Here is a 26,349-nt window from a genome sequence, read left to right as displayed (position 1 = left end):
GACCTGCTTCCCTTTAAAATTTCCTTTTCCTATAATGTGTTCTTTCTGAGCTCACAGGGGGAACTGTGTGACTCGGATCACTAAATGGTTGAACGGAGGCTGCAGAGTTTAGATCATTACTTTGGATCCAGCCGAGCTGCAAAGCCATCTCCTGGCCTGTGTGTCAGCCCGTGGTCCCCGAGCAGCCCTTGGAAGGCAGGATGCCCACCTGCGGGTAAGCCTTGGCTGGGAGGGCCATGGCCCAGCACGGGGACATGCAGGAGCAAGGACATCTCCCCCTCATCCACGGAGCTGGTCCCTCCTGGCAGGGGCTGAGGTGTTCTGCCAGGACTGTGCTGCCAAGCGCTGGTTGTACTTGACAAAAAAAAAGCCAGCCTCTGGTCGGGAAGTGTACCTGAGGTTCCCCGCTCCCTGTCAGGGTACGGAAGGTACCTGGCTCCTGGCTTCAGGGCATCCGCTCCAGCAACCAGAGGAGCGTGACATTATCGGAACCCGTTTGAAGTGCTGTGATAATCTCTATATAATCTGGTTTGTCCCCTCTGAGTCTGCTTTCGCACATCAAAAGCAACCTGGTAGGCTAGATGAGCTGGTAACTCTGTCTGGAAGGCAGGATAGTTGAACAGCTTCCAGGACCAAGGGACCCCAGGCTGCAGAGGGAGGAGAGGAAGAAGGTGGGCAACAGGCGCTTCCAATTCCTGCCTCGCGCCGGAGCAGCACCAGCACTTCTCCCATCCCCCAGCTGAAGCCTAGGGTTCAGTGAATCAGAGCTATAGAGCAGAATTGAGCCACAGCCAAGGAGAGGCGCTGGCTCCAATCCACCAGCTAAAAATGAGCAAAGCTTTTGAGCCTGACAGGAATCTCTCACAAAAACAAACAAACAAACAAAAATCCTCCTTCAAGTCCTTGTTTCCTTTTTCCCCCTCCTCTTATTTTGGTAAAAAATCGTTCATTGCATTTTCATCTGTTTTCCAGATTTTTCGTTTCCCCTTCCTAGCTATATCTATAAATGTATCTTGGTACGTATATGCATTCTAGATGTTTTCAGTCAGTCATGGAAAGTGTTCCTTTCTGTGGTGTTTTCATTGAGACAATCAGGGGCAAAGTTCTTGTGGCAGTGCCAGGTCTAATACCACAGGAAGAGCTGTGTCCGCTGGAAATACCACAGAGAGTACAGAACCCGCAGTATTTTCTAAAAACACAAACTGGTTTTGAAAGCAAGTTCAATACTGCAAAGTCAGCTCAGATTATTATTTTGTCTTGAATTGTTTATTTGGCTTTGTGTTGTTTTTTAAAGGGGTGCTGAGGAACATTGCTTACGTTAAATCTGGTTTTGCCACTGTGCCCTTCCAGTTAGCAGTGCAGCTGTAAAGTAATGGAAATGTCAGGATTGCATCATTTCTAGTCCTTCAGAGATGCACAGCTTGGTCAGCAGTCAGAGAGCTGCTCCACCTTGAGTTTTGGTTGGCGCCGTGTCTTTTTTGGGTTTTGCAGTCTTTATACTTGAGCAGGATTCAGTAATTCCGCTGTGGCCCTGATTTCCCTTGAGTTGTATCTGTGAATGAATCCCACCAAGATCAAGCATGCTACCCAGTGCACGAGTGTTTGCAGGATCAAGGGCCCAGTGTGTAAAGAACATATCACAAGAAAATAACCATATGGGGAACAGGGGTAGGGAGCAAATCTCTGCAATTAGAATGAACTCAGGTCCACCCGGTCATTGCCACAGCATGGGAACGCTCTTATTTCCCTCCTCTACTTTGAGAAGTAGTTTGGGAAACACTGATTTGATCTTTTTGTTTCTCAGGTCTAGTGAAGACCACAAGCAAACTATTAATAAACCGTTTCTTCCCAAAAGCCTATATCAAAAGAGAAGATTTAAAAATCTGAAGAATTTGGAATACCCAGGGAAGCCAGCGGTGAATACTGAGGTTTGGAAATACATCCTTGTGTTTCTGGAACGGCTTTCTTCTGCAGCAGGAACAGCCAACTCAATGTATTATTAAGTAAATGATTTCCCAGTGACAATGAGTTAATAGCGGTTGTTGTGCAGAGGATAACAGATGGCCCCTGGAGTGAAAATACTCCTGGGTCTGGGCTGACGTTGTAAGCCGTACGAACACAGCACCAGTGGGTTGTGAATGGTACAAAGCCAGGAGTCGGAGTCTTCTCTTGGGATGATGTTTGTTATTGCAATGTGAACCTTGCAACTGTACGCCTTGACTCTAGCTTAAGGAGGTGACTTCAGCTGCCTAGTGTTAGATGTCAATTTACAAGCTTTTACAGCTTTCACCAGTGCAAGATCTTCCTGTTGCTTAGTTGTATCCCATGTTAACTGTGCTGGTTTTCAGGTACTGCTGGGCGTAGGATCATGGTGTTAGTGCTGCTCAGCATGCTAAAAAGCCTTCTTGTGTAGCCTGGAACAATTTTTTTTTAAAGGCCTAATACTGTGCTTTAAGGATCTATTGTCCTCAGTCATTAAAAAATGAAAAAGAAGGAAAATGTTAGGAGGATTTTTGTATACTGTTTCCAAGGCACTGCTGGTCTGAGGGGAGAACCTGGTAGCTTTGCAGAAAAAGCTAGCGTGTAAACACCAGGAGTGTCAGCAAACTGCCAGGGAAATCTGGGTGCAGCTCCCTGGCCAGGACATTTCTGCAGAGATATATAATCCTGTTCCGCTTTGTCTTTAATGCGTCAGCACGGTTCACTCGGGAATTTGTGGTGCCGCTGGCTCTCTGGGACTTGTGACAGATCCCTAGCTCTCTCCAGGAGTCGCTGTGACGGATCCCTTATGAACATGAAGTCGTGCCAGTGGGGCAGCGTTGTCTTGTGGGAGGTGCACCTGAAGCCATGCAGGTTTCCGAGGGCTCCTGCTCTTACAGTGGCTGTTTTGGGGTCTGAGATGACTGAGGTCCATAGTCTCTCCCAAACTTAGGTGAGCCCAGCCCTGCTGTTTGTGTGGCAGGGCTGTTCAAACCTACCATATCTGCTGCTTTCCTGCTTGCTTGTCCTTGAAGGAAGGGTCTTTTTTTCTTTTTAGTATCAAGTTAAAATCCCGTTTAGCTGCCATATATTTTCTCAGTACTTTCTTTCCCAGTCACTGATTAGCGAGATGTGTGCGTACATGCAGATTCTTCGTTTCTAATTAGCTTACTCCTAATGCCCTGTTGGTTCACTGTCATAATCCAGTTTTATGTGGCCTCACAATCCTCTTGTGCCTCTTCCTAAGTGATACAACTCAGTCAGCTCCAGACAAAACCCTACAGACAATTCTGTTTCTAAAAATGCACTTATTACAGGTTTGAAGTTGACACATGTCAGCACTAAGCAAAGTCCTCATCTTTTCCCAGCCCACAGTAAATATGACACTCCTCATTCAAGCCAGCTCAATCCATCCCTCTGAGAGTCTGGGAAAACAGGCCTTGCAGGGAGCCCAGAGGTCAACAAAACAGGCTCTGTTGGACAAATTAAATAGCAGAGCAGAAGTTTTCAGAATCTATATGGTTTAGCAACAAATCACATATAGTAGACAGCAGGAGTCGGAATATGTGCTGTAAATGAGGCATTTTGTGTGCAGTTTTCTTCAGGTCCCCTAGATATTTAGTAATTTATTGCCTTGTAGAATTTTCTAAATAAACCCTTAAAAATGAGGCAAAGGTAACTAAATCAAAAGCAAGGTAGCACATAACCATGTATGGGACTCACGGATAGCTAACGCAACCCTGGCAGGCCAGCTCCCATCCTAGTCTTCATGTTGTTTATATGCTAGGTGCCATTTTCTGCCGAAGTAAAGATTCCTATTGGCTTGGATGTCCAGCAGGGCAGATGCCTTGTACGTATGGAGGAAACTGGAAAAATCTGTGTTCTGCCATGTCCGAGTGTCCTGTTTCCCTAAGAGAGACATCCGTGGAGTCAAATCTTTCAGGGTTTTAGGAACAAATCTTTTAGGGTTTTCTCTGAGGAACAGAGGAAGCAAAAGTACAGCCAGCAGTAAGCACAAGGAGTATTTGCTTCCTTCTCTGCCCAACCCCACTGACCGAGCTCTCTGGTAGGTGCCCCCCCAGGAGCCGTTGTCCCCGGGGGCCTTGCTTTGTCCCTCTGCTCCTAGTGCCTGGAGCAGCACCCGCCAGCACTGGGGGAGCAGGGCAGGACCTCCTGGTCGTCTGCTCCTGCGTGCTTTAGGAAAGGACTGGTCTTCCCAGCGTTGGTTCCTCTGCTTCATACTCCCAGGGCTCCTTACAAGAAGTCCTCTCTTTCAAGGCGAAGTTCAGGTTTGTTTATTTGTTGTTTCCCAGTGTGAACAAGTCAAACAGAGTTGATAATACAGAGGCAGGGGGAGGGGAAGGGAGAAATCTGTGCTATCAAACGTACTGCTTGACACTGCTGGCACCTAGTATGGCAAGTCAGTCCGGGCACTGGTCACAGTAGGGTTAGACAAGGTGTGAAGGGATTCAAAGTCCGTGCTGCTCAGTATGGTCAGTGGGGTTTGCAGCACTAAAGGATTTTGCAAGTGGTTCCAAGGTCCGGGGATGTTTGAGCTCCTGGCTTGCCTTGCAGTTGTGTTAGACTCCTCCCTTTGCTCCCCTGGCCTGGCAACATGGACTTTGCTTTGGTTATGGCTGGGTTAAAAAGGAACCAGTCCAAAGCTTTTTTTTTTTCAGCTTTTTTTTTTTTTTTTTTTTTTTTTATTTTTATTTTTATTTTTTTCCTCCACTGCACCAATCTGTGATCCATTACCTAGTGCTTCCCCACTCTGAGCTGGGCTCTGGACCTTATTGAGCCAGTCTCAGAGCCATGCCCTACATCTTATGACTCTCTGCTTCCTGTCTTGCTTGTGCCTTTTTCTTTTTTCTGGAAATTTATGACCATTTGCATTGTGATAACTGCAATGCAAAACTTCCTTGCTAGCAGGAAAGGTGTTTACTGCTGTGTGCATGCATTTGCACTGAATGCCATGTGCCAATTAAATGTAGAAGCATATTTAAAAAAATGTCTTTCAGAGTAAAATTCAGTAGCAAATTTTGTCTTACTTCTTGCTCATTAAAAATAATCTAGCAGTCAGTTAAAGGCTTTGCCAAACAATAACATAGTAATCTTTGTAAAAGTGTAGCATGGTGTTCAAGCTACATTTTGCCAGAAACCATTAGTTGGAGACATGTTCATGGCCAAAAAAAGGGAAGAGTTGTGATCACTGAAGCTTCCCTTGCACCCCACAGACTGTGCTTTGTTCCTTGCACTGGAAGAGGAGTTATGTTCTTCTCTAAATGAGGTTTTAGCCTTAAACTGTAAAACCTGCTTTTTTTCCTGAAGGGACTTGCCATTTGGATGGCACGCTGCTTTAGGCCAGGGAGAGTCCCTTGTAAAGTAAGACACGAGGGACTGGGGCAGGCAGAAGGAGCGGCACCGCCAACACCTGTGCCTAAAAGCCGCTTTCCTTCCTGCCAGAAGGCAAGGTGTGAACTGGTTGTGGGAGTTTGTAGGCAGTCATTTTTCAGAGGGGAACAAAGGAACGAGTCAGCCCAAGTAGCTGGGGCGTTGAGGTGGATTGGCGAGCTAGGAGAAGGAGCTCTCATCCATGTGGTTGGAGCCACAGTGGGGCCATTACCGAGACTTTCTGCATCTGGAGGGGGCAGAAGGAGGTGTCAGGGCTCTGGAGGGGGTGCAGGACTGCTGGGACTGCAGGGCTGAAAGCAACCTGCAGAGATGCTGTGTGAACACTAGGCCCCACCGAGCTGCATGAGGCTCCAGCTGAGGCAAGGCAAGGAACAGGAAGGTTCCTCTCCTAGCTGGTCGTGGTCAGGGCACAGGGCTGTGGGGCATCCTCCTTTACTCGTGCTTGACAAATGAAGGAGAACGTTTACAGTGCTTTATTATTCATGTTCGTTTTATAGTGCAACAAGGTGTTTTGGTAGTTTTGTGCTGTGCACAAGTGTACGCCTTTAATCTGGGAACACAGCGTGCTAAGGTTAATATGGTCACATTAATGTACTTACAACAGGAGGAACAGCATTGATGGGTATTCTTGCCCAATAGATTCCATCTTAACTGCTCTACAGCTACTGAAGCAGCTTGACAGCTACCAGAAAAGAACACAAGGATGGGAGAAGTGAACAGACAAGTTTTATAACTACATCTTTTGAGGACCTTAAAGAGCCACATCCCGGACTGGACTTCTACTGGCTAAAAGTTGCAAATGTTTTCACATTGGGAAGTCCTTGAAAGTCGTTTTCTTGCCTACTTTGCTGCCAAAACCCAGCATAACTTGTCCAAAAGCTGACAAAATTAAAAATGCCTGAAATGGGAAGGGCAATGGCAAGACTTTATGCAGGGGATATGTTCAGAGTGGGCTGTGGTAGCTGAGAGGTAACAAGCAGGTTTCTCTGTACAATATCTATTGAAGGTGGTTACTACAGTTTTGAAAGCTGGGTGCTCCTAAACCTGCAGTTCAGTCAGTGCTTTGAATTAAATGGTAAGAGGGAATAAGATAAGACTTCCAAGTGGTGTTAACTCCACTATGGATGAGGTGATCTTGAAGAATGACTTCAGCATTAATTACATTTCTTAGCCAGGAGTACTTCAGGCAGGTTTATATAGGTGCTGAATTATCCCATGCTCGCTGGGAGTACTGACTGCGCTGAAGACAGTGGGAGTCTGGTTTAGCTCTAAAGGGCATTTGGGTGCCTTTACGTGAAGTTTGCAAGCTGAACCTTGGGCTTTACAGAACTTGTAAATGGAAAAGAATGAAGTGTTTTTGTTTTTTACTGAATTTTACTGATGCTGAATTCATTGGTTTCTGTGGAATCTTTAATTCTGATGAATTTTCTCTTTACCCATGGCAGTGTTAAGGCAGGCTAGCTGAGCTGAGCAGATGTAAGGCAAGGCTGCATCAGCGGCACACAGGCAGGGAGCCCGAGGTCCCCAAGGATTGCCTCGCCATGCCAGAGCAGATCTTGCAGGCTGCCATGGAGTGTGCAGTGTTGTCTGTGACGAGCAGCAAAATGGAGAGGCACACTGCCTGGCCAGCTAAGGAAATAAGCACTGAATTTATGTCCCCTTTGTACATGAGCTGCAGGATTGTCACCTGAGGCTCTCAAGACGGGAGGCACCCTGAGCTGGAGGCCATGCATGGCTGTGCAGCCTGCCCTCTCCTTTTCTCTGGGGTGAGCTCTGTGTGCTGCTGAGCAGTCACTCTTTTTTCAAAACCCTAAATTCACATGCTGACTTTTGAGATTACTTTTCAGTCAGGGCATGGTTGTAATTATTTTTAAAGTATTAAAGGCCTAAAGAGCCAAAGTCAATATTTTTTTATGACCTGTTTAATGCCAAACATAAAACCTGAAGATTTGAATCCCCAATCACTTTTGCATTTTTCTGCTTTAGAGCTGGGGATGGCAGATTTAAAAAGTTGAATTTCAAGTATAACACATTTTGGTTTTGATATCCTGACTTACTCTATTTTTGTTTAATGCATTTTATTGGATTAACAATTTTATTTTTTTTTCCATACGACTTGCTCACTATTCCACTGGCTTGTAGAGCAGTAGATTAAGGACAAAATGAGCAGATCAGCAGAGGGGCCTTGAACAAACATGGTTTTGGCCTTTTCTGTGTTCTGGGGACATAGACAATTACTGGAGTAGGAGGGATGACCTGGGTCGTGGAGGTCACTCCTCTGCTATTATGGTCAGCCACAGCATTAAATGTCTTTCATAAATGCATCCTGTACCATCTCAAAGCTAATTACTTTTCAGCCTTTCCCTGTTCTATTAGAAGGCTCTTCCAGATCCTTCCTCTTCTGAAGGCTTCTAATCCTCCTTACTTCAAGCCTAAACCTACTCATGGTGAGTTGATAGCTATTTATTCTTGCACTAAGGTTTTACTTTGGCATCAGTAATTCTTTTCCCTCCTGCTCATTTTCGGCCCTACCGTTTTGACAGAAAGCAGCCATGTATCCTTTCAGCCTCCAGTCTGTAAACTTGTTCACAGGCTTACGCAGTGAAAGCTGGAAAAGGGCAGGGAGGGAGAGCACTTCACATCAGAAATCCAGATCCTTTTGTCACTGGATATTCTTTGAGCTTATTTGCTGTTCTGAAAAGCTTGCCAATGTTGCTGATGGATGCAGTGTCAGAAGCAGCCATGCTAGACCCAGTTAACTGCGTCTGTCCCTGGTCTGTTGGAAGCACTACCTTTTACCATGGCCAGTGTTATTTCCTTGTACTGCACCCTGCTTGTCTCCATTGTTTGCTGCATGTGTTACATTTGCTCTGTAAGATGCTGCCCATCATTTTGTTGTGTTGATATAGCACAACCACATCCCAGTCTATGAAGAGGGCTCTTGGATATTTGGGCAGTACAAATAAACATGAGTAGTGGAGCCGATGGAAGAGCAAAGCTGCAGAGGCACTTGAGGCTTTCCTTTTGCACAAACAGCAGTGAAGATGGTTAGAAGGAGCCAAACCCTGCAAAGAGAGGCTTGGTTTATGTCTCCTCATCTAAGACTATGATTGTTACACCACTTGGTTAGGTGCCGCTGACTGTGGAGGCACCGGGGGACTTCCTGCATCGCATAAACAGCGGTGCCTGCTGGGTGCCAACTGCAGTGCCCAGCAGGGGCATGGAAGATCCCCTGGGCTGCTCCGTGGTGTGCATAACACACGGCCTGTGAACAACTTCCAGGACCAGCAGGCATGTCCACGGCACTGAGCATCTATGTTTAGGTTAAGATATCTGTGGATCTTAAAAGGTCTGTTTCTGGGCGTTTTTGTTAGTGTATCAGCATCCTGAGTTTCTTAATTAAAACAGTAAATGTATTTTGAGAATTGCAGTGAAGCTTGATATTTAAGGAGAGGAATAAATGGGAAGAGTGGGTTAAAAGCTCTAAAAAAGTGAATGAAACTGGCCTGGATATCCTTTGTGCTTTCCTTAAAGTGTTTTGCAGGTCACCATTTTTTTTTCCTGAATCTGTGTTGTCTATCACATATAGTTTTTTTTGTGCAAGACTTACATCTTATGCAGCAAGCGAGGCTGTTCATAGGAATAAAGGACATAGGTATAAGGAGGAATCAAGGCCTGTGTCTCGTGGACTGCAAGGTCTCTGATGTAGAGGCCAAATTTCTGATGTTTACGTGTAATATCAACGTTTAATGTTACAATGATGATTAATAATCACAACCATCTCATGCATGTCCTCCTAATATTATATTCCCTGTAAGAATTTATACTAGCCAATTTTCTTTGGACATCACGCTTGCCAATTACTAGCGTATGAACAATAAAAATCTGTGATTCGGGTACGATAACGTGTAGCAGGCTTTGTCCCCCACCTTCTCCCCTCGACACGAACCGCTGTTCAGCCGGGCAGCTCTCAGGGCCGCAGACTCCATTGATTTATTTCATGCAGGCTCTTTGTAGCGGGCTGCGACGTTGCTATGGCAAGGGGAAAACACAAACACGATACATGAGTAATGGCGATAAGGAATTGTTAGCTGGCAGCAGGGATGATGCGGCTTGACCCTTTGTGAGATTTCTTTATTGTCTGAGGACAAGCAAAAAAAAGAAAGAGATGGATTTCATCTGCCACAGGAACAGTGTCCAAGTGGAGAATATGTTGAATTAGGAAGGGATGCATTAACCCTAGGGCAGCCTTAGGCCTTTGTTACCTGTGACAACGCTCCAGGGCCCAAGAAGATGTCTGCAAGATGTTGGAATGAAGACTCAGACTTGATTGCTGGTGATCTGTGCTGGCCCACAACTGTTCCCGTAGAAATTAGCTGTCATCTCTAAAATGTTGGTTGGAGGTAACTCCTCACATTGCTTTACCTCCCTGAGAGATCCCAGTTCTTGCTCTCCTCTGGGCTGCCACCTACCCCTCAGCAGGAAGGGCACCATCACCACAGGACTCGTCCCAGTCAAACAGGGGGTTGGACGCTTTGGGGAGCTAGAAGGGACCCCCCTCACTGCACTGGCTTTGCTGTAGGTTTGTGCGGGGTCCCGACCCAATGCAGCCTGCCGGTCTGGAGGCACGGCACAAAATGTAATTGCTAAGTCATGTGAAAAGTTAAAAAAAAAAAAAAAAAAAAAAAAAAAAAAAAAAACAAACACAAAAATTGAAAAATTGAAAAATTGAAATTCCCAAATTTGTTTCAAGCTTAAATTGGATTTCTAATCTGGACACTTCCATATTGTCCAGACTTTTAAAGGAGTAAGGGTCTGCGCAGCAGGAGCAAAAGTATCAGAATCTAGTCATGCATGTTTAAATGAATTTGGGTTCTTGGGATTAATAATTGCAAAAGCAGTCGAATATCAGCCAGTGGTTTGAGAGATGGCCAGTGTAAACAGATGATGAGATTTGTGCTAAGCCTGTGCATTGCCATTGTTGCTTTCCTTGCTGTTTTTTTTTCCTTTTTTTAAGGACTGTGATTTCAATGTCATCTATTTGCGTGTCTTGAGTTTTTAGTGCTGGAACATGTAGAAAACTGTTGGCAATGAAATGTACTTCAGCCAGCTGCAGCTGTGAAAGGTGAAACTTCCTAAGTAAAGGTGTAAAAAGGGGCAGGTCCTCACCTGGGTCTTTTTTACTGCTGCCGGTGCTCACAGTCATTGATGTCATATTATATTGCCTATTAATAAGGTCTGTCTGAGCAGAGGTAACAATAAGCTGTAGGTGCACTGTAGTACTCTTGCCTCAGAAGACACGGAGTTCAAGCTGAATTAACAAGAAGTGCAAGATTCAAGAGCAAAAGCACTGGGGGTGTTTTTCTTGGCATGCAGTTGTAAAAATCTCGGTATGTGTTACTCTGACTTTTATGTCTGGCATGTGTAATGTATGGCATAATATCACAATGGGAAGGCTAACATACTGTTTTGAAAAACTCAAAGCCTATTTTTATGGTATGGAGCAGAGTTTCCTGCTGGTGCAGTTCAGGTAGAAGACTGCGAGAGCTGCGCCTGTTTGGGCCAGGACTATGTTCCCAGTTTGTGTCTGTTGCATCTGTTGGAACACAACCACTGCAACAATCAGGGAGGTTGGGCTGAGAAACAACATGTCTCTAGGCTCCCAAGCGATGCTGAGACTTGAGGCAGTGCTCAGAACAGAAGCCCCCGATTCTTTTTGGCTGGGATGCTGCAGTGACCTTACTGAGAGCAGAGCATTCCCCACTTAGGCCCATCCGGGTGAAGGTCACAGCCTCCATGGCGTGCTGCAGCGCTAGTTCATTTCAGGAGCTGAGATATATGGAGATGGGAAACTTTGTAAATTGATGGGAAAGACCATTTCCTGCTAATTTGTCTGCCAGTTAATGTATGGAGAGTCAGAGAACAAAGAGATTGGGTATGGATTTACCAGTATCAAATAGATGGTGCTGAATTTATTTCCTGTTCCCGTGAGAATACTTACTCTGTCCTGCAAGAAAGTTTGATACTCAATTTATTGCTTTTTTGCTCTAAAGTTAAAGCCACAACTTCCTATCAAATAGAAGTAATTATATTTTCAACATGATTCAAAGCTACCCTGGTACTGTACAGTGTGTGCACACAACTTTAAAAAACTGTAGTTGATCATAGGCATGATTTCCCATTTAAGCTGTGTTGTACTCTGACCCAATCCCTTATAACAAGCCAAGATAAAAGAAGAAGCATTTTTCCATTCTAAGCAGTCATTAAGCATTACACAACTGTTTCCTTTATACTTTCTGGTCTGCCAGATCCTCATTCAAATGAGTAAGATAAGTGTGACCAGTTTGTTGTTTTCCAGTAAGCTTTTCTCTTTCCTTTTATAGATCTATGAAAACTTCTTTTATGAGTTTATGTGCTCTGGAGATGTCAGTAAGCACTAGCTGAGATTTGTATTTCATTCTGAAAAGTCTATGAGAAATGTAATTATACAGTTACCTCCTGCTAAGATTTCTAGTGTCTTTACTAGAGCACATAGTTAATCCCAGCTGTTGTAATAAACATCCAGTGAAATTCTCTCTTTGGGGACTGACAGAAATGATCCAAGTGCAATCCTAAGAACAAGATGTAATTTGTGTAATTCCTATAATGCCTAGGTTGTCAGACTGCAAATGAATGTGTATTACAGCCTTCTTTGTGTACAACACCAAGCCATGATTCAGCAACGCAGACGAGAACAAACTTAAAAACTCTCTTAGTTTTAATAAGAGACGAGCAAGTGTTTGTGTATTGCCCTGGGCACAGTCCTTTTGTGGAGGTGCAGGGCCTTTGTTTTCAACAGAAGAGCTTCCATGGAAGTCAGTGCCTGTACTCTCTAGGCACTTCCTAGAAACTGGGATCCAACGGGTAAGGATCATCATGCTCCAGGACGTTTTCTGTCCCCAGCTGCTTCTCTCTGTGTGTGTGCATCCCTCCTGCAATCCCTGTAAGGTGTGTTCAAGCTAGGAAAGCTACTGCTCACAAGTCATAGTTTATACAGCTACCATGAGTGTTTCTATGTGTTTTTATTTTTATTTTTTTTCTAATGCTTGGACTTATAGGATAAAGGAAAAGTAACAAGTCCTTTACTTCCACTAACTAAGCAGCCTTCAGATCTGCAAAAGGCTGCTGCAGAGTGAAAGGGAATGATCAATTTTTTGTGTCCATGTTGAATAGGACAAGAGTTATTATAATGAGCCTTAATTACAGAGAATATTGGAGTTTGGTAGATTGGGAAAAGCTCCAAACAGAGAAGACAGTGAAGCTGTTCAGTAGGTTGCTGAGAGTCATGGAGTTTAAAAGAGACTTAGGCAAATATGTGATAAGGGTGACATAACTGAATGAATCCTGCCTTAGGACAGAGAACGATCTAAATAACCTCTGCAGATGTGTTCTAGCTCTGTGATTTCACATTCTGCCCTGTGAAAGGATAAGCTTTTCTTGTAGTGTAAATTATTAATTTACTTCTTTGCCATTTGCAGGCTGATCTCTAGTCTCCAGCTACCTTTTTTTTGCTGGCTTTACCTGTTTCTGTGTTTGCTGCTGTAGCAGGGCATGCACTGGAACCAGCACTTTCCACCTTTGACCTTTGTTTTGTGCTACTTGCTAGCCCAGGTTACTTTTGTCTGTCCAGGACCATTAGGCCGTGTGATGCTCCAAATGCTCGTTTTCCTGTTCCACGTCTCCTTTGAAAAGTGGCAGCCCTGTACTTGGGAACTGAGTGCTTAAAACAGATTTCTGAATATTGATGGAGGGTCTGACTTCAGGCGCAGGAGTTAATCAGGCTGATCCTTGCCCTTTTACCCTGTTTTGCTTAGTGCTTAACGCCTTTCTTGCTCAGATCAAAGTCCTACAGCAGTTGTGACCCATTTCTGCTGCACTGGTGCAGTACAGCCAACTCCAGAGAATTGAAAATCTCTATTCCAGTCAAAAAATGCACTGGGTATGGGAAATGAATCTATTTTAAGTACAAGCACGCTTTGGTTCTCTCTTTCCTTACTGTTCTGGTGTTTGAATTGCTTCAGTCCTAAAAGTTCGAGCTTATTTTTTTTTGCAACTGCAAGAGGTAAAAGTAACCTTTTTTTTTTCCATGAAAGCTGGCAATCTCATGCAGTCACATGGCCCCAGGAACTGCAACTCTGGCTTTGAGGAAAAGATTAAATATTGTGAGATGCTGTAAAGAGATGCTAGATCTGGTAACATTGCTACTCACTAGTGAAGAAAAAAAAGAATACATTCTGGGGAGAACACATACCCAAGCTACTACGAGGAAGAAAATTCTGTCTAAAACTGCTTGGTTTATAAAGACTTTGTCAAGTCAGTATCTTGGTCTCTCCCAGAGTAGTGTTTGTGTGCTCTGAAATCCCTTAGAAAATGATTTCTAATATATAAAAGGTCAGAGTGTCTATGTAAAAGACCACCTTAAATTTACATTTTAAAAATTTTCAATGTAGAAACAGTTGGTTTTTAATAGAAAGTAATTTTCAAGAAGAGAAATGCTTCATGCATAATTATATATGGTGACGTGAAGGGCTTTATATAAATCAAAGATGCTAAAGAATGTCTTGGTCCTCTTTTTTTTTTTAACATAAACTTTATTTTTTCACATATACTCATTAATTCCCCTTGGAGTGGATCACCTGTTAAAGCTCAAGAAATGAGTGTGGATCATGCAGGTCCTCCCAGAGCCTGCTCCACTGCCAGCAGCTCAGCTCAGACAGTCCCGTGAGCTCCTTGGTTCCCAGAAGAGCAGGGTTTCTCTGGTCACTGTCTGGTGCACCTCCGTGGCCAGGCTCTGAAGAGGTGGCACCAGCATTTTTCTTTCCTCTGCTCTTCAGCTGGGCAGGTAACTGGGAATCACTGAGGTGCCTGTGCAGCTAGGGACTGACTGCTGAAAATGTTGCGTCCAGACAGCATCTTCCACTGCCTCAGGAGAAGAGAAGCCACTGCTGAAAGTCATTTTAGACCAAGAATCATCCAGAATTGCATCAGAAATATTCAGAACACATAAATCAAATCTTTGTGATTTTTCTGTGATCCTTTGGTTATATTGGTGTGACTACATTGTTTGTGGTCCTTTTCTGCTTTTTAAGGGAGGTTAGGTTTATTACTCATTGATGATTTTCCTTTCCATTTTCAACTCTTGCATTTTTCTTGCAGTCTGGGGTCTTTTTCGCTCAGTAGACAGGTTTCTTTATCCCCACCTTTAAATGACATAACGTCATTTCCTGGCAGTCATTCAGTGTGTCCATCCAGCCAGAAACATAGATTTTTTGTTCAAACTCTTCTGCAATGTCAAAGAATTTTAAAGTATACATTCCTAGTATATGACCTCTTTGGCTATATGGTGATTATTAATATTATAGAAGCAACTGAGGAAATGACATCAGTAGATAAGATGAGCTGTGCAATAGCAGAAGCTTTATTCACACTGAATACACTATTCATTTGGACAGAAAGATCATTTCTCAATTCAAAGAGGAATATTCTAATTTAAGGTCTAACTTCGGCCATATGTCAAAATCTCTACAGAAACAAAGCTTAGCACTGTGCAGGGAGCCCGTAAGAAACACATTCCCCTTTGTGGATGGCAAGTGGTAGGTGCATCTAACCCTTGGAGCTGTCATTTTTTCCTCACAAGCACTCTTTTTATATCAGAAAACATTTCAGTTTAGTCCATTTGTAATTTAATGTAAAGTAACTCAAAATAGGTGTAAAATGGGGGAAATAGCGTTATTCGTGGCCTCCAGCTTAACTCTCCCATAAACCTAGACTAGGTTTTTATTACTCATTTGAACTGGTTAGAAAGTGCCATTAAACTTCTGCTGTGCAGTGTAGCTCCAAAATACACTTCCATGAGACAAACCGATATGTAGAAATTTAGTTAAACGAAGTGATAGCGACAGATATACCAGACACAGAAGGCAAGAGGAGATCTCCATTTAGCTGCATGGCAAAGATCAGGAGGTGGTGGCCTGGCTTGCAGGGTCAGTCTCAGCTGTGTGGCATCTCACAGGACAGCAGAACACCCTGCGTCTGGCCATACCTGCTGGTCAGGGCCTCAGGCCACCGGGAAAGGGGAGGGAGGTCCTACAGGGATTGCTGCCCTTTTCCACGGCCCCATGTTGAGCAGACAGTAGGCTCTATCAGCAGATGGCTCAGCACAGCCACCCACCCTTCCTATGCTGCTTCTGTTTCTGTGCTCGCACACAATAGCATTCCGTGCTTTCATTTATATTCAGAGCCACGTGCTGTCTGCCTTTGGTCACCACGCTCACCTCTATTGATATAAATCAGGACTTAACAATGGAAGGCCCTAAAGAAGAGTGGCGTGTGGATGACAGGCTTGTGTAGCCATGTAACTCCACTCGGTTGTGTCACAACACCATTGCTGCTGTTGCTGCAGGTCAGAGCAAGGTCTCTCTCTATAGCTATCTATTAGCCGTAAGCTGTAATGGAAGGAAAATATGGAAAGGGGGTTGTACTTAAATGATGTTTTCATCCTGGAGCCCAGCAGGTTTTGCAGAAACCTGGTCTCCAGATAAGTTATTAACTTTTCAACTTTGTTGTCACACCCAAGTGAATGTCATTCTCTGATAAATATTTTGGCATTCCTCCAGATCGATTCGTTTATTCTTGGAAATTTTTGCTGGTAACGTATATTTTTAAACTTTATCATGTAACCAAAGCTAGAGAAGAGTTGTGCGTGATCAGCGTTAGACAGGAGCTTGCTTTTTTAATCCCTTGCTTCTTACGTTCAAACTGAGGAGGTGAGGAAGAATGAGAGAACTGGGGTGAGCCCATGCGGCTCAACAGCCTTGGGCAGGGTTAGGCCCCGTTTGGCCTCCAGAAGTTCGGTCTCAAGATTCTTGAGAGTTCCTTTTCTGTCACTAGTCACTGCTTGCACCTGTGGCATGTCCTGGGAAAGTGGCCTAGGCCATGCTTGCACAGTGCTTGCTGTTGGTCCACCACCAGCCAGGTGCTCCAGAGGTCCGTGAGGAGCTTCCACCACAGCCTGGAGGGGCTGGCAAATGCGACCAAAGCTCTGGGTTCATGGCGTGCCTGCCTGTCCCAGACTGCTTGCCCACATTTACTTGTGAAATCTGAAGGAACAGTATCTTCTCTTTTCCCTTACTCAAGCAAAACACTGTGAATTAGTGGTAACTCTGCCCAAATCGTGAATTAATTGAAACCAGGAAAATTGTGATGTAAGTAGAGTGAGGAATAAGAAGCGATTTGTTGTTTTTTTTTTGGTGCTTTTTGTTTTGCTTTGTTTTTTGTAGACCTGCTCTTTTTTATAGGCATTTGTAGCAGTTTGGGTGTTATGTTTTTTTGTTTTTTGTCTAGCCGTTTGTTAGCCTATGGCCACTTGCCAGTATTTAGGAGGAACAAAGTCTGCTCAAGTTACTAGAGTTACATTACAGATAGATTGGCCCAGTGTGTTTGCCTTGTCATTTGACTGCAGCGTTGACATGGTTATTGGTGTGTCTTCCTCCCCAGGATTACATATTACTTCTTGTGTCTCCAAGGAGAGGAGAATTTGGCGAGGAGCGCTGAGAAGCATCTGGCTTTTTCCTGTTGTTCCATCTCTCTCTTACTGAGAGTAAGGCAGTCTCGTGGACAGCTCTAAATTTAGCTGCTAATTTTAATCTTAGGAGTCTATTCTGTTTATATTTTGGCTAGGAGGGATACCTGGATGAGAGGAGAGTCCTGGGATTGTACTTACTGAATTGCATCCTCCCAGGGAACATTCCTGTGTATTTTTGGTAAGATCCCCAAATTTTCCAAAATCATAAAGCCCCCAGAAGCCTCCTAGTCTGTTTGTCATAAGCTCCTCTTAAGAACGTACTTGTTTAGAATAGGACTTGATTCTCTGCATCCACCCTTTGAAAGAAATAGCTTAAAAGGTAATGTAAAATAACTGAAAATAATATGCCTCAGTGGTCTCTTTACAGGAGCTGAGTAGGAAAAAGATTTTGTCCCGAGGATACAATTTTTATTGATACAGTTGTTTGAGATGCTGTAGTGAAGCTCTGTATTTGTGGTCACTGGTCAGATATTACTCTTTGCAGTTAAGGGATCATTAAATTGGACAGAGATGGGTAGAATGACATTCAGTTAGAGCAAAAATGTCTTTCCCTACATTTCCTTTCTGCCTGCTGTAACCTGGCTTTGAGTCATACGCCTAACTGAGAGGTTATTTTTTTGGATCATATTTGACATTTGCCCATAGCTGGAAAGTATGAGAGAAGATTTCACAAAGCAAACACTGAAATACAGAAAGGAGATGTCATACCTACTGCTCCGTTCCATTGGCAGAGTGCTGGGCTTGGTTCATATCAAAATATTTTAACAAGAATATATGTTTGTATGTCGTTATTGTTATGTATGTTAGACTGAAGGTAACATGGTCATAAGGAAATAGCATCTGCATTTCTGATACTGCCGTCCATACATTCACTGAAATTTATCCTTTTTATTCACATAAGCTTTTTGTGCTTTAAAATAACAAGAATATTTACAAAATACTCAGAATATTCACAATGTGAATTCTCAAAAATGGTATTTCCATGATCAGAAAGGTAAAGATTTGGGGTCAGATCTTAAACCGACCAAATTGGTGTGTGGTTCCTGGATTTCCAGGGAGCAGCTCCAATTTGCATCGGATGAAGATCGCTCCCTTTCATCGAGACAGTAATTTTCATGCAGAACACACCAGACATCACAGGATTCCAGTAGTTCCGGCCCATTTGTCTGCTGCTGCTAGGAAGTTGTTTACTCTTTTGTATCACTCTCTGCTGACGTCTGCTCACTGAACAATGTCATCAAATTTCCTGTTTTTTGGCTTGTGGAAAGTAGCTCCCCCACCTTATGCTAAGGCTTCGCTGCATGGAGATCTGTGGAGCCGGATGCACCCAGCAGACAGGATGTAAGGTTAAATGCAGCATAGCTAAATAAATAAAGTAGGTGTTCAGTTGTGAACGAGAGCTGCCTGCTTGCCATGAGGATAAAGCTGACAATTTAAATGATGAGCAATGATAAAACCCCACGTTTGTTACTGTAATTTTCTTTTTTAATGGCTTTTAGATTTATTATTCTTTTTAATTTTATTCTGTCATGAAGATGTTTTCATTTTAATTGAGTTGTAAGAATTGTATTAATAGATTCCTTCCTGGAGCAGTCAGATTTATAACTGGGAGGTTTATAATTTGGTGTTGTATGATGTATGTGTGAAACCATCTCCGTCCAGGTGTTGCAAAACATTCTGCAAACTGTTGCCTCTGAAGCTGCTCGTGCTGTAATGCTGAGGAACTGTCAGCAAGGCACACATCGCCAGTTCCCCTGCTAGCTAGTGCAGCGGAGTCTGATTGCTGAGATCAGGAATACCGAAGCTCTGCCAGGGGTCTGATCCCCTTACATTTTTGGTTTGCTTGTTTTTTGGCCGGTGGCACAGGGTTATTAACTTCCCCTTGGACAAGAACCAGTGATGAGCAATGCAGACCTTAGTTCAACAGTTCTTGCAGACAGAGTTTTGGGCAGCCTTACTCGATAATACCGACAGCATCACCATGTTAGCCTCCTGTCATGCACCACAAGAGGAAGTATCTATCGGAAAAAAAGAAACAACCTTTGCAAAAATAGGGCAAGCTGTGTGCCTTATGGTGCTTGACTTGTGCTTCTCAAGCTCTTCTGTAGGTCTGTTGTGCTGCAAATGGTTTCCCCTGGCTTGGTGTTACCCCACCTCCAGATACTATTTTTCTTTTCCCCAAACAGCTTGTGTACTTGGCTAAGAGCAGTTGATCACTTCATGAAAGCAGTTCTTGTAAGGAATCTTCTAATGTCCTTTATTTAAGAAAACAAACCAAAGCAAACAAACAAAACAAAACAAAACAAACATTTGGAGTTGCCCTACAGAGCAGTGGAAAAGTCAGGGAACATCTGATGACTAACAGACCAACAGGGTATGCTGGAGACATCTGTAGGAACCAGCCCATCACTGGGGTGGTTGAGTTTGCCTTTTTTGTTTGTTTAATGGCTTTCTCAACCAGATTCAGTTTTGCTGAAGTGTCTCTCTGATGTTTTCAGCCCATGTAATGGGAAGTACTGACTGCAGAGTGTATGGGCTGTCACCTCACTGCAATGCTGTGCTCTCTCTTGGTCTTTTCTTACTTCTTCATCTTTGAGTCTTTGCAGAAACAAAAATGATGTTTCCTTCTGCCTATCTTCATGGCCAGAAAGGAATACAGCCAGTTCCTGCGCAATACTGAGTGCCGCCTCTTGCAGCATCTTGCTTCACTAGTGGGGCCCAAAGCCAGTGTGTGGAGAAATGAACTGGCTGTGGTACCCAGCAGTACTTGTGTGAATTTGCTTTGCATGCCCAGGTGTTTGGTTCCATTTGCAATGGGGTTGTCTTGCTAAGATCTTACCAGTCCCTAAATGTGAATTTTATCCAAGACAGTCTGCCAGGACAAGCTGGATGAGGTACAGTCAGCTTTCACTTCAGGCTGTTAAACCCCTGTGATGAAGACCTTGTACTCTGTACAAGCAAAAATAGAGAAGTTGATCTAGTCCCTCGTGTGGACCTGCCCATAGCACAGGACCACATCAGTCACCTTCCGATTTGGAACGAGCACTGTCTGTGCTCAGGGAGGCTCAGGAAAGCAGCAGGAAAGGAGACGGCTGCAGACAATGAGTGCAGTGCCTAGGCAAAGGTAACCTTCATCCAAACAATTGGCAGGGGCTTCTCTCTCTTTGTTTCTCTGCTGCCCTTTTTCCTCTCTGTGTATTCCCTGTTCCCTCCTCTGCATATTTTCAGAGGTTCATCCTGTACCTTTGTGCCCTCCCATCAGATAACAGTGGTGGTGTTTGATTCTTTTGACCTCTGCTCCCCCATTACTACTCTGTTTTTGCAGTACTGTCCTCTTAGATTCCTCCCTTAGTTCCTCATTTCCATTCCCCTTTGCAGCTTCTGCTGAAGTTGGAACCACTCTTGGCATTACAGACAACAAAAATGACCTTCAGGGCTACGTTTCTCCAGCAGCAAAGCTGGAATTAACTCCCAGCATAGATAGAGCACTCCATTGGGGAGAGGGGACCAGGAGATCAGGGACCCCCTGACCCAGTCGAACAGAGCAGGCTGAATATGTGTGCTGAAATCCAGCGGGCCCCAAGAGGCCTAATGCAGCACATTGCTCATTGTTGGGTGGGAGGGAGCAGCTCTGAGCAAACTGCCTGCAAGGCACGTCGGCGCTGTCCTTCTTCCTGGGGCCCTCAGCTGGGGCTGAGCCAAAAGAGCCCTCTACCTCCTGCTCCTGATTGAATTTATTCATAACTTGTCCTCGTGGAGGAGATTTATAAGTACAGGTGCAAGCTAAAACTCCTGAAAAGATGTCATTTATTTTATTTCTAACAAATAAATTCCAGATGTTTGCCTCTGACTCCTGGAGTGCAGATAGAATCAGCTGGAGGCTCCAGTTGTTCAGTCTGGTGTTAGACGACAGAACAGAGAGTGAAACAAATGCTCACCATTGCCAGTGGCTTGCAGTCAAAGGGATACAGTTTTTCCAAACAGATGAAACTGGGAGAGTTCCAGGTAAGACTGGGAGAGTTGTGTCGAGAAAACAACTGATAGGCACCGCACTCATAACTGAATTAAAAAGAAAATAGAAGTAAACTTGCATGATGGAAATACTGCAAATAATGGAACGTTTCAGGAAGAAAATGTACTATCATGTACTGCAAAAATAGGTCTGTACTTACCAGGCGGTGTTTCTTGCTGCAGACTATGTAAAATGCTACTTCTTGCATGAGAAACATTACTTTGAATAAATGCCATGAAAAAAAAAAAAAAAGCTAAAAGTATAAATCTGAATTTCAAAGGAAAACAATCTATTAAGTTGTTGTACACACTGTGAAATTCTGCCCTAAAACTCAGTCTGAAGTAGAAATGTAATACATAGGATATGACTAGAGACACCCATATCAGAAAAATATTATTCCTAGCATAGATGTGCCTCTCTTGTAAATGAATAAGTAAATAGAAATCAGTCATAGGTCGTTTAAATGGTGTAAGCTTATGGTCCAAGGTAGCCACGTTACTTCTTAAGAGTACATGGGTAACAGTGACAGGGCTATATCTTTGCAAAATAAGGAAGAGCCATGGGGCTAAAATATCGCACGTGCTTGGTAGTTGTTGCATTTGCTAGATTTACTGAACAAAAGTAATTCAGAAGTTCAGCATTCAGATCTAGCTGCACAGAGAGGAAAGGACACCCAGAACAGTGATGGGGCTTACGTTTGTAGGAGCATCCTCATCAGGTTTTATGGCTCACTCAGCTAAGAAAATGAGGTGTACAAGGAGACAGACTCAGAGCACCAAATGCACTAGATAATCTCTCTTCCAATAGCAGGAAGTTGCTGATTGTGTCACAAAACCACTGCAAATCTTGTTTGTTTCATCTGGAAAGTATTTCTGGGTACAGCCTCATATTACGGCCTGCAAATTTTGTTACTCTGTTTTGTGGGGAACATGCTGTGAGTAATTTATATCTAATGGGTCAGTGGTTTGATGCCACCTCTAATACTTTCCTGCTGTTCCATGGAAGGTTTGTTTTGTTGAAATACACTTCAATGTTCTTAGCAAAATTGTATTAGAAATATAACTGGATTAAATTATGCACCTCATACTATATTCTGAAGTCATCCAGAGTACCACGTTGGTTGAAAGTCAGCAGTGAAGAAAAAAAAGTAGACCTTTGGTGTTCCATGGCAGCTGCCTAGACTGTACATGTTAGCGGCTCATATAGTTAGTCAAAATATATTCCTGTCGCAATGCAGCATGAAAATTGCAAAGTTCAACATTCAGCAGTACAACGTTTGTTTTGTCTTTGGAGGATAAGGACAAAAGAGATGCAGAAAAATCTGCTAACCACACAAATATGAGTGCGGTAAGAACATTTGTCCTGGCTCAGAGGAACATACAAACACATAAAACAAATCAAATGAAACTTCTCATGATTGATAAAAGCTTTCCTAATCGAAAACACTATTCTCTCCTGCACTTATAGTAAGTAATTACAGACTTATGCTCAAAGTTCATAGAGGAAGAAAAAGAAATCAGGTGATCTAAGTAATAAAACTTTTCAAGAGTCCTATCTGCATCATTTTTCAATGAGTTTATAGGATTGTTTTTTTTTTAATTTTGCAAACAACCTGTAGTTTTACTGCAGCCTTACTGGAACTGTTCATAAAGTGAGTCCGTCTTTTCCTTCCTCTCACATAAGATGTTACACTTTAGTCCAGAAAAACTATTTATCCCTAATATCTAATTTGTTAATTTTGTGTTATATTTACTGTTTCACACAAGTTATTTTTACCATTACATGAATTTATAGAGATGTAGAGTTTTTACACAAAGCAAAATAGTTGTTTTTTAAAATTCCAAGCCTGCTAGTTCACAGCTAGGCTTTGGGTCCTAGAAATCAGGCTGAGTTCAGAGTTAAGCTATGAAACTACACTAAATTGGATATTTCATTAATAGAATTTTTCTGTTTGCATTGGACATTCTTCTAGTATTTCATTGCTTGGGGGAAAAATGAAAAAGAAAACAAATGAGTGCAGTTGATTTTTTACTCAGCTGTGGTAGAGCCACGCAGAAGTTTCTCTCTCGCACGTCGCAGGCAGGTCAGAGGAGCTCTGGGTCCCTGCAGTGGGGCTCTGCAGATGTAACGTCCCTCTTCCCTGAGGGAGGACACCGAGGCTAGCAAATTAACATTTCCTGCTAAAATTTCTGGTAAAAGCTCCCTGCCAGAGCTATCAGCAGTCTGGATCACTGTCTGGGAAGAAACACTTGGTGCAGGAGAGGAAGAAGGAAATGGTGACTGTGAACTTATTAATGGTGTCGCCAGACAGGACTTTAATGTCTCTTTTCTCTTGTTTGTTCTCTGGCATGAAGCGCTCTCACTCGCAACAGAAGGCCTAGGCCCAAGCATCCTTTCTTAGAAAAATTACCAGAGTAAGAAAGCAAGAATGACCAGGGTGGAAACATATTTTGGACAGTTGCAGAACAGCTTAAATGAGCTTCCATCTTGTCAGATGCCAGAACTTGTATCTGAAGGGAGATTATCTTTGGACAGCTGCCAGTTTTCCTTACAATTCATCACCTTTTTCTGTACAAGCTGACACCATTCTGGTAAATAAGGACCAAGTGGAGCTTCTATCTTTTAGAGGGCTCCTTGTCCTAATTCATTGCTGTTAACCAAATGAAATGAGGATGCCGCTACGTGATGCTGCATGGAGCTCTGTGGCACGTGGCAGAGGAGCCCGGCTCTTCTGCAGCTGCTGCAAGGGCCTGCTGCAGGGCACGAGGACCTGTAATCTGAGGGGAAAAAACTTCTGAAAGATTCCAGACCTCCTACCCAAATCCTAGAGAAGGGAAACACCATTTTAAACTGGCTGTCCAAATGGCATGTGAAGGGCCCATATTTGCTTTACCAGCTGTGCCTCTTACCCACCTCTAGCTCTGTGCTCTGAAGTGGTAGTGATTTTACAGTGCAGTTAGCTGTGCATCTGTGTGGTTTGCCAGCTAGCTGTGCAGTCAGTGCATGTGTTTACATTATAGATTATTCAGTGTTTTTTCACCTTCTGTCTTGGCCTGTGCTCTTCTTCCTGTGTGTTGCAGACCTTTCCTTGAAAATCTGCCGCTGCAGCAAGGCTCTCTGAAAGCTTCACTGCCATCCTGTAACAGGTGAAAGGATCTGCTGCGGGTATCTCCAAATGCTGTCCCTCTTCCCTAGAAATCTCAAGGTTAAGCAAAAGATACAATTTATGTAAGGCTATTCAACATCTATATATGATTATTTGCACAATTATGGCTCTTGTACTTTGAGAAATACAAATAATACACATAGAGTGAGTATTTCCAATAGTTGTGCAGTCAACAAACTTCACCGTGAGCCGGACTTTTTCTTGTTGGATATCTGATACCTAGCTGAATTTGTCAGTTATCAACTACAGGGGCAGCTTTAAGGGTTGTTGATTAAAAGGGAGCTGCCCCATGGGAAGCTGCTCTGCTCTGTTGCCACAGCTTTGGTCCTGTGAAACTTCACAGGGAGGTGGTAACATATTGGTCGCTTAGGCATTTCTAGAGGGAAAAGCATGCTCCATACTAACTCATTTTATACCAGCACCGTCACCTTTGGTATATCCAACAGTTTGTTTGTAAAGGAAAAGTTACTTGTAGGCAGAGCATGTGGAGATTGCTTTGTAGCAAAAATAGTAATACAGTTAAATTTTTTAAACACTGTTTTTAGTTAAATAAAATGAAGTGCTGGAGTGTGCCTACCACAAATCTAGATAGTGATATTCTGTTTGCAGCAGAACCAGAATGAAAAGTGGTTTTGCTGCATCCAATTTTGCTTAATTGTGACTCTGATTATAATGAAAAAAAAACACTCCAGAAAAGACATGCAAAGTTTAGTTTGGCGTAACTGTAAAAAGGTTCTACTGTACTTAATTAAAAAAAAAAAAAAAAAGTGATCCCATCTACTGAGCCTGTAATACCCAAGGAGCCCTGTGGGCTGGCAGAAGCACTGTGTGTTACTGAACCAGGCACAAGTACAAGGCCCGGGTCAGGTTTCAGGCTACCCGGTAGGTCCTCAGAAATGAAGAGGCATCTGTATTACAGGAAAGCAGTCACTCGTCCTCTCAGCTGGTAAAGTTCCTACTGGTCAAAAGAAAGAAGGGATCCCCGGCAGTCATAAATACTTTTTTCTGTTTTCTTCCTTTTAAAACCTGGAGTTACCCTGTTGGAGTAGTCATTGGTGTGAACGAGCAAAATTAATGCTAAAGAGTGAAAAAAGGACACACTGCTGTGAATTTCCTAGTGTTACATTTAAAAGATACCTCGAATATGCCTGTAGTCTCTTCTGTCCTATATTGTAGAGAACGTTTTCTATTTAGAAAAGGTTTCAGTGCCAAGAACATCTCTTGTAGTTTTCTCCATTATTAATAGACAGTTACGTTCAGCTTGGCAAACCTTGGTTCAGTAAACAAAAACACAATGTTTACTATCATTATTGAACATTTCTCTTCATTGTACTGGTCTCTGCCCCACTGACTTTTTCATTACTCTGACCATGAAATCTAGAGCCTGTGTCTGCTGTTGCTGAGAGCAGTCTCAGGCAGGATGCTGCACAGAGCACAAGTGCCTTGATGCTTGCTGGAGGTGGGTAGAGCTCACTTTGGGGGCCAGGCCAACACGTGCCCATGGTGTCCAGCAGGTCCACAGACACCCGTGCTTCCAGAGTGCCCATGTAGGCCAGCGCTGGAGATCTGGGAGATAAGTTAGCAGTCACACAGGCTTGCGTGTGGTTCTCAGCCAGTCAGGAGGGGTAATCTCAACCTGCTCCCTGTGCAGCTGTGATCTGGCAGCAGTTTGATGCAGGCTGTTTGACACTGCTTGGGAAATGTATTCTTTTATGATAAAGGGTGGCAGCAGGTAGAAAAATGTACAGTCAGTAGAGCCTGAACTGTCCTTTCCCACAATTTCATTTCAGGTATGCCTTTCAGTGAGGAAATTCATACAAAGATTTTCTTAAATTTTCTAAGTTGTGTAACTGAGAATGCCCAGATTCCCGGAAGGCAGGATGTGCTGTCAGCCTGTTGCATGAGTGATTTTACCTGTGCTCTTTGTGTGATGTGGTTTTGCTCTGACTTTAAATTCATTGGGGCTGCATGGCTTCCACCATATCAGTGTGAACGGTGGGTTGTTAATGACAACAAAAAGCAAGTTTGTTCCTCAACAAGTGGAGGCTTGGGACAAAACAGAGATCTTCTTGAAAGTCTAGCAGATCCACTGACAGGTTTATGCTATTTTTGTACTGTACTTTCTTGCTTTACTTGGTCTGTTTGTGGCAATTACAG

At 43.4% G+C, this 26,349-nt stretch overlaps 1 protein-coding gene and 1 long non-coding RNA gene across 20 annotated transcripts in view; one reads left to right on the top strand and one right to left on the bottom strand.

Moving 5' to 3' along the window:
• PDE8A (phosphodiesterase 8A) overlaps positions 1-26,349 on the top strand; it is a 139,603-nt gene that overhangs the window by 53,355 nt on the left and 59,899 nt on the right. The window contains exons 1-2 of one of the 19 annotated variants that reach the window (XM_084532117.1): positions 15,953-16,078; positions 20,851-21,019. The exons of 14 other annotated variants lie outside the window; for them this stretch is intronic. In XM_084532117.1, the coding sequence (XP_084388243.1) occupies positions 20,945-21,019 (75 nt within the window). In that variant the 5' untranslated portion in view covers positions 15,953-16,078; positions 20,851-20,944. Of the gene's footprint in view, positions 1-15,952; positions 16,079-16,100; positions 16,635-19,642; positions 20,139-20,850; positions 21,020-26,349 lie in introns of those variants that run through there. 4 more of the 19 variants (XM_084532116.1, XM_084532115.1, XM_084532118.1 and 1 more) reach the window with 4 other exon arrangements.
• On the bottom strand, positions 13,999-15,948 carry LOC311442655. Its single transcript, XR_014696794.1, has 2 exons — positions 15,339-15,948; positions 13,999-14,713 (listed from the first exon to the last, which is right to left on the bottom strand). It is a non-coding gene; the product is annotated as an uncharacterized lncRNA (long non-coding RNA).

The sequence above is a fragment of the Aythya ferina genome, assembly GCF_964211825.1.
Source record: "Aythya ferina genome assembly, chromosome: 11".
Lineage (NCBI taxonomy): Eukaryota > Metazoa > Chordata > Aves > Anseriformes > Anatidae > Aythya > Aythya ferina.
The sequence above is the reverse complement of the archived record's forward strand: the minus strand, read 5'-3'. Positions and strand labels throughout refer to the sequence as shown.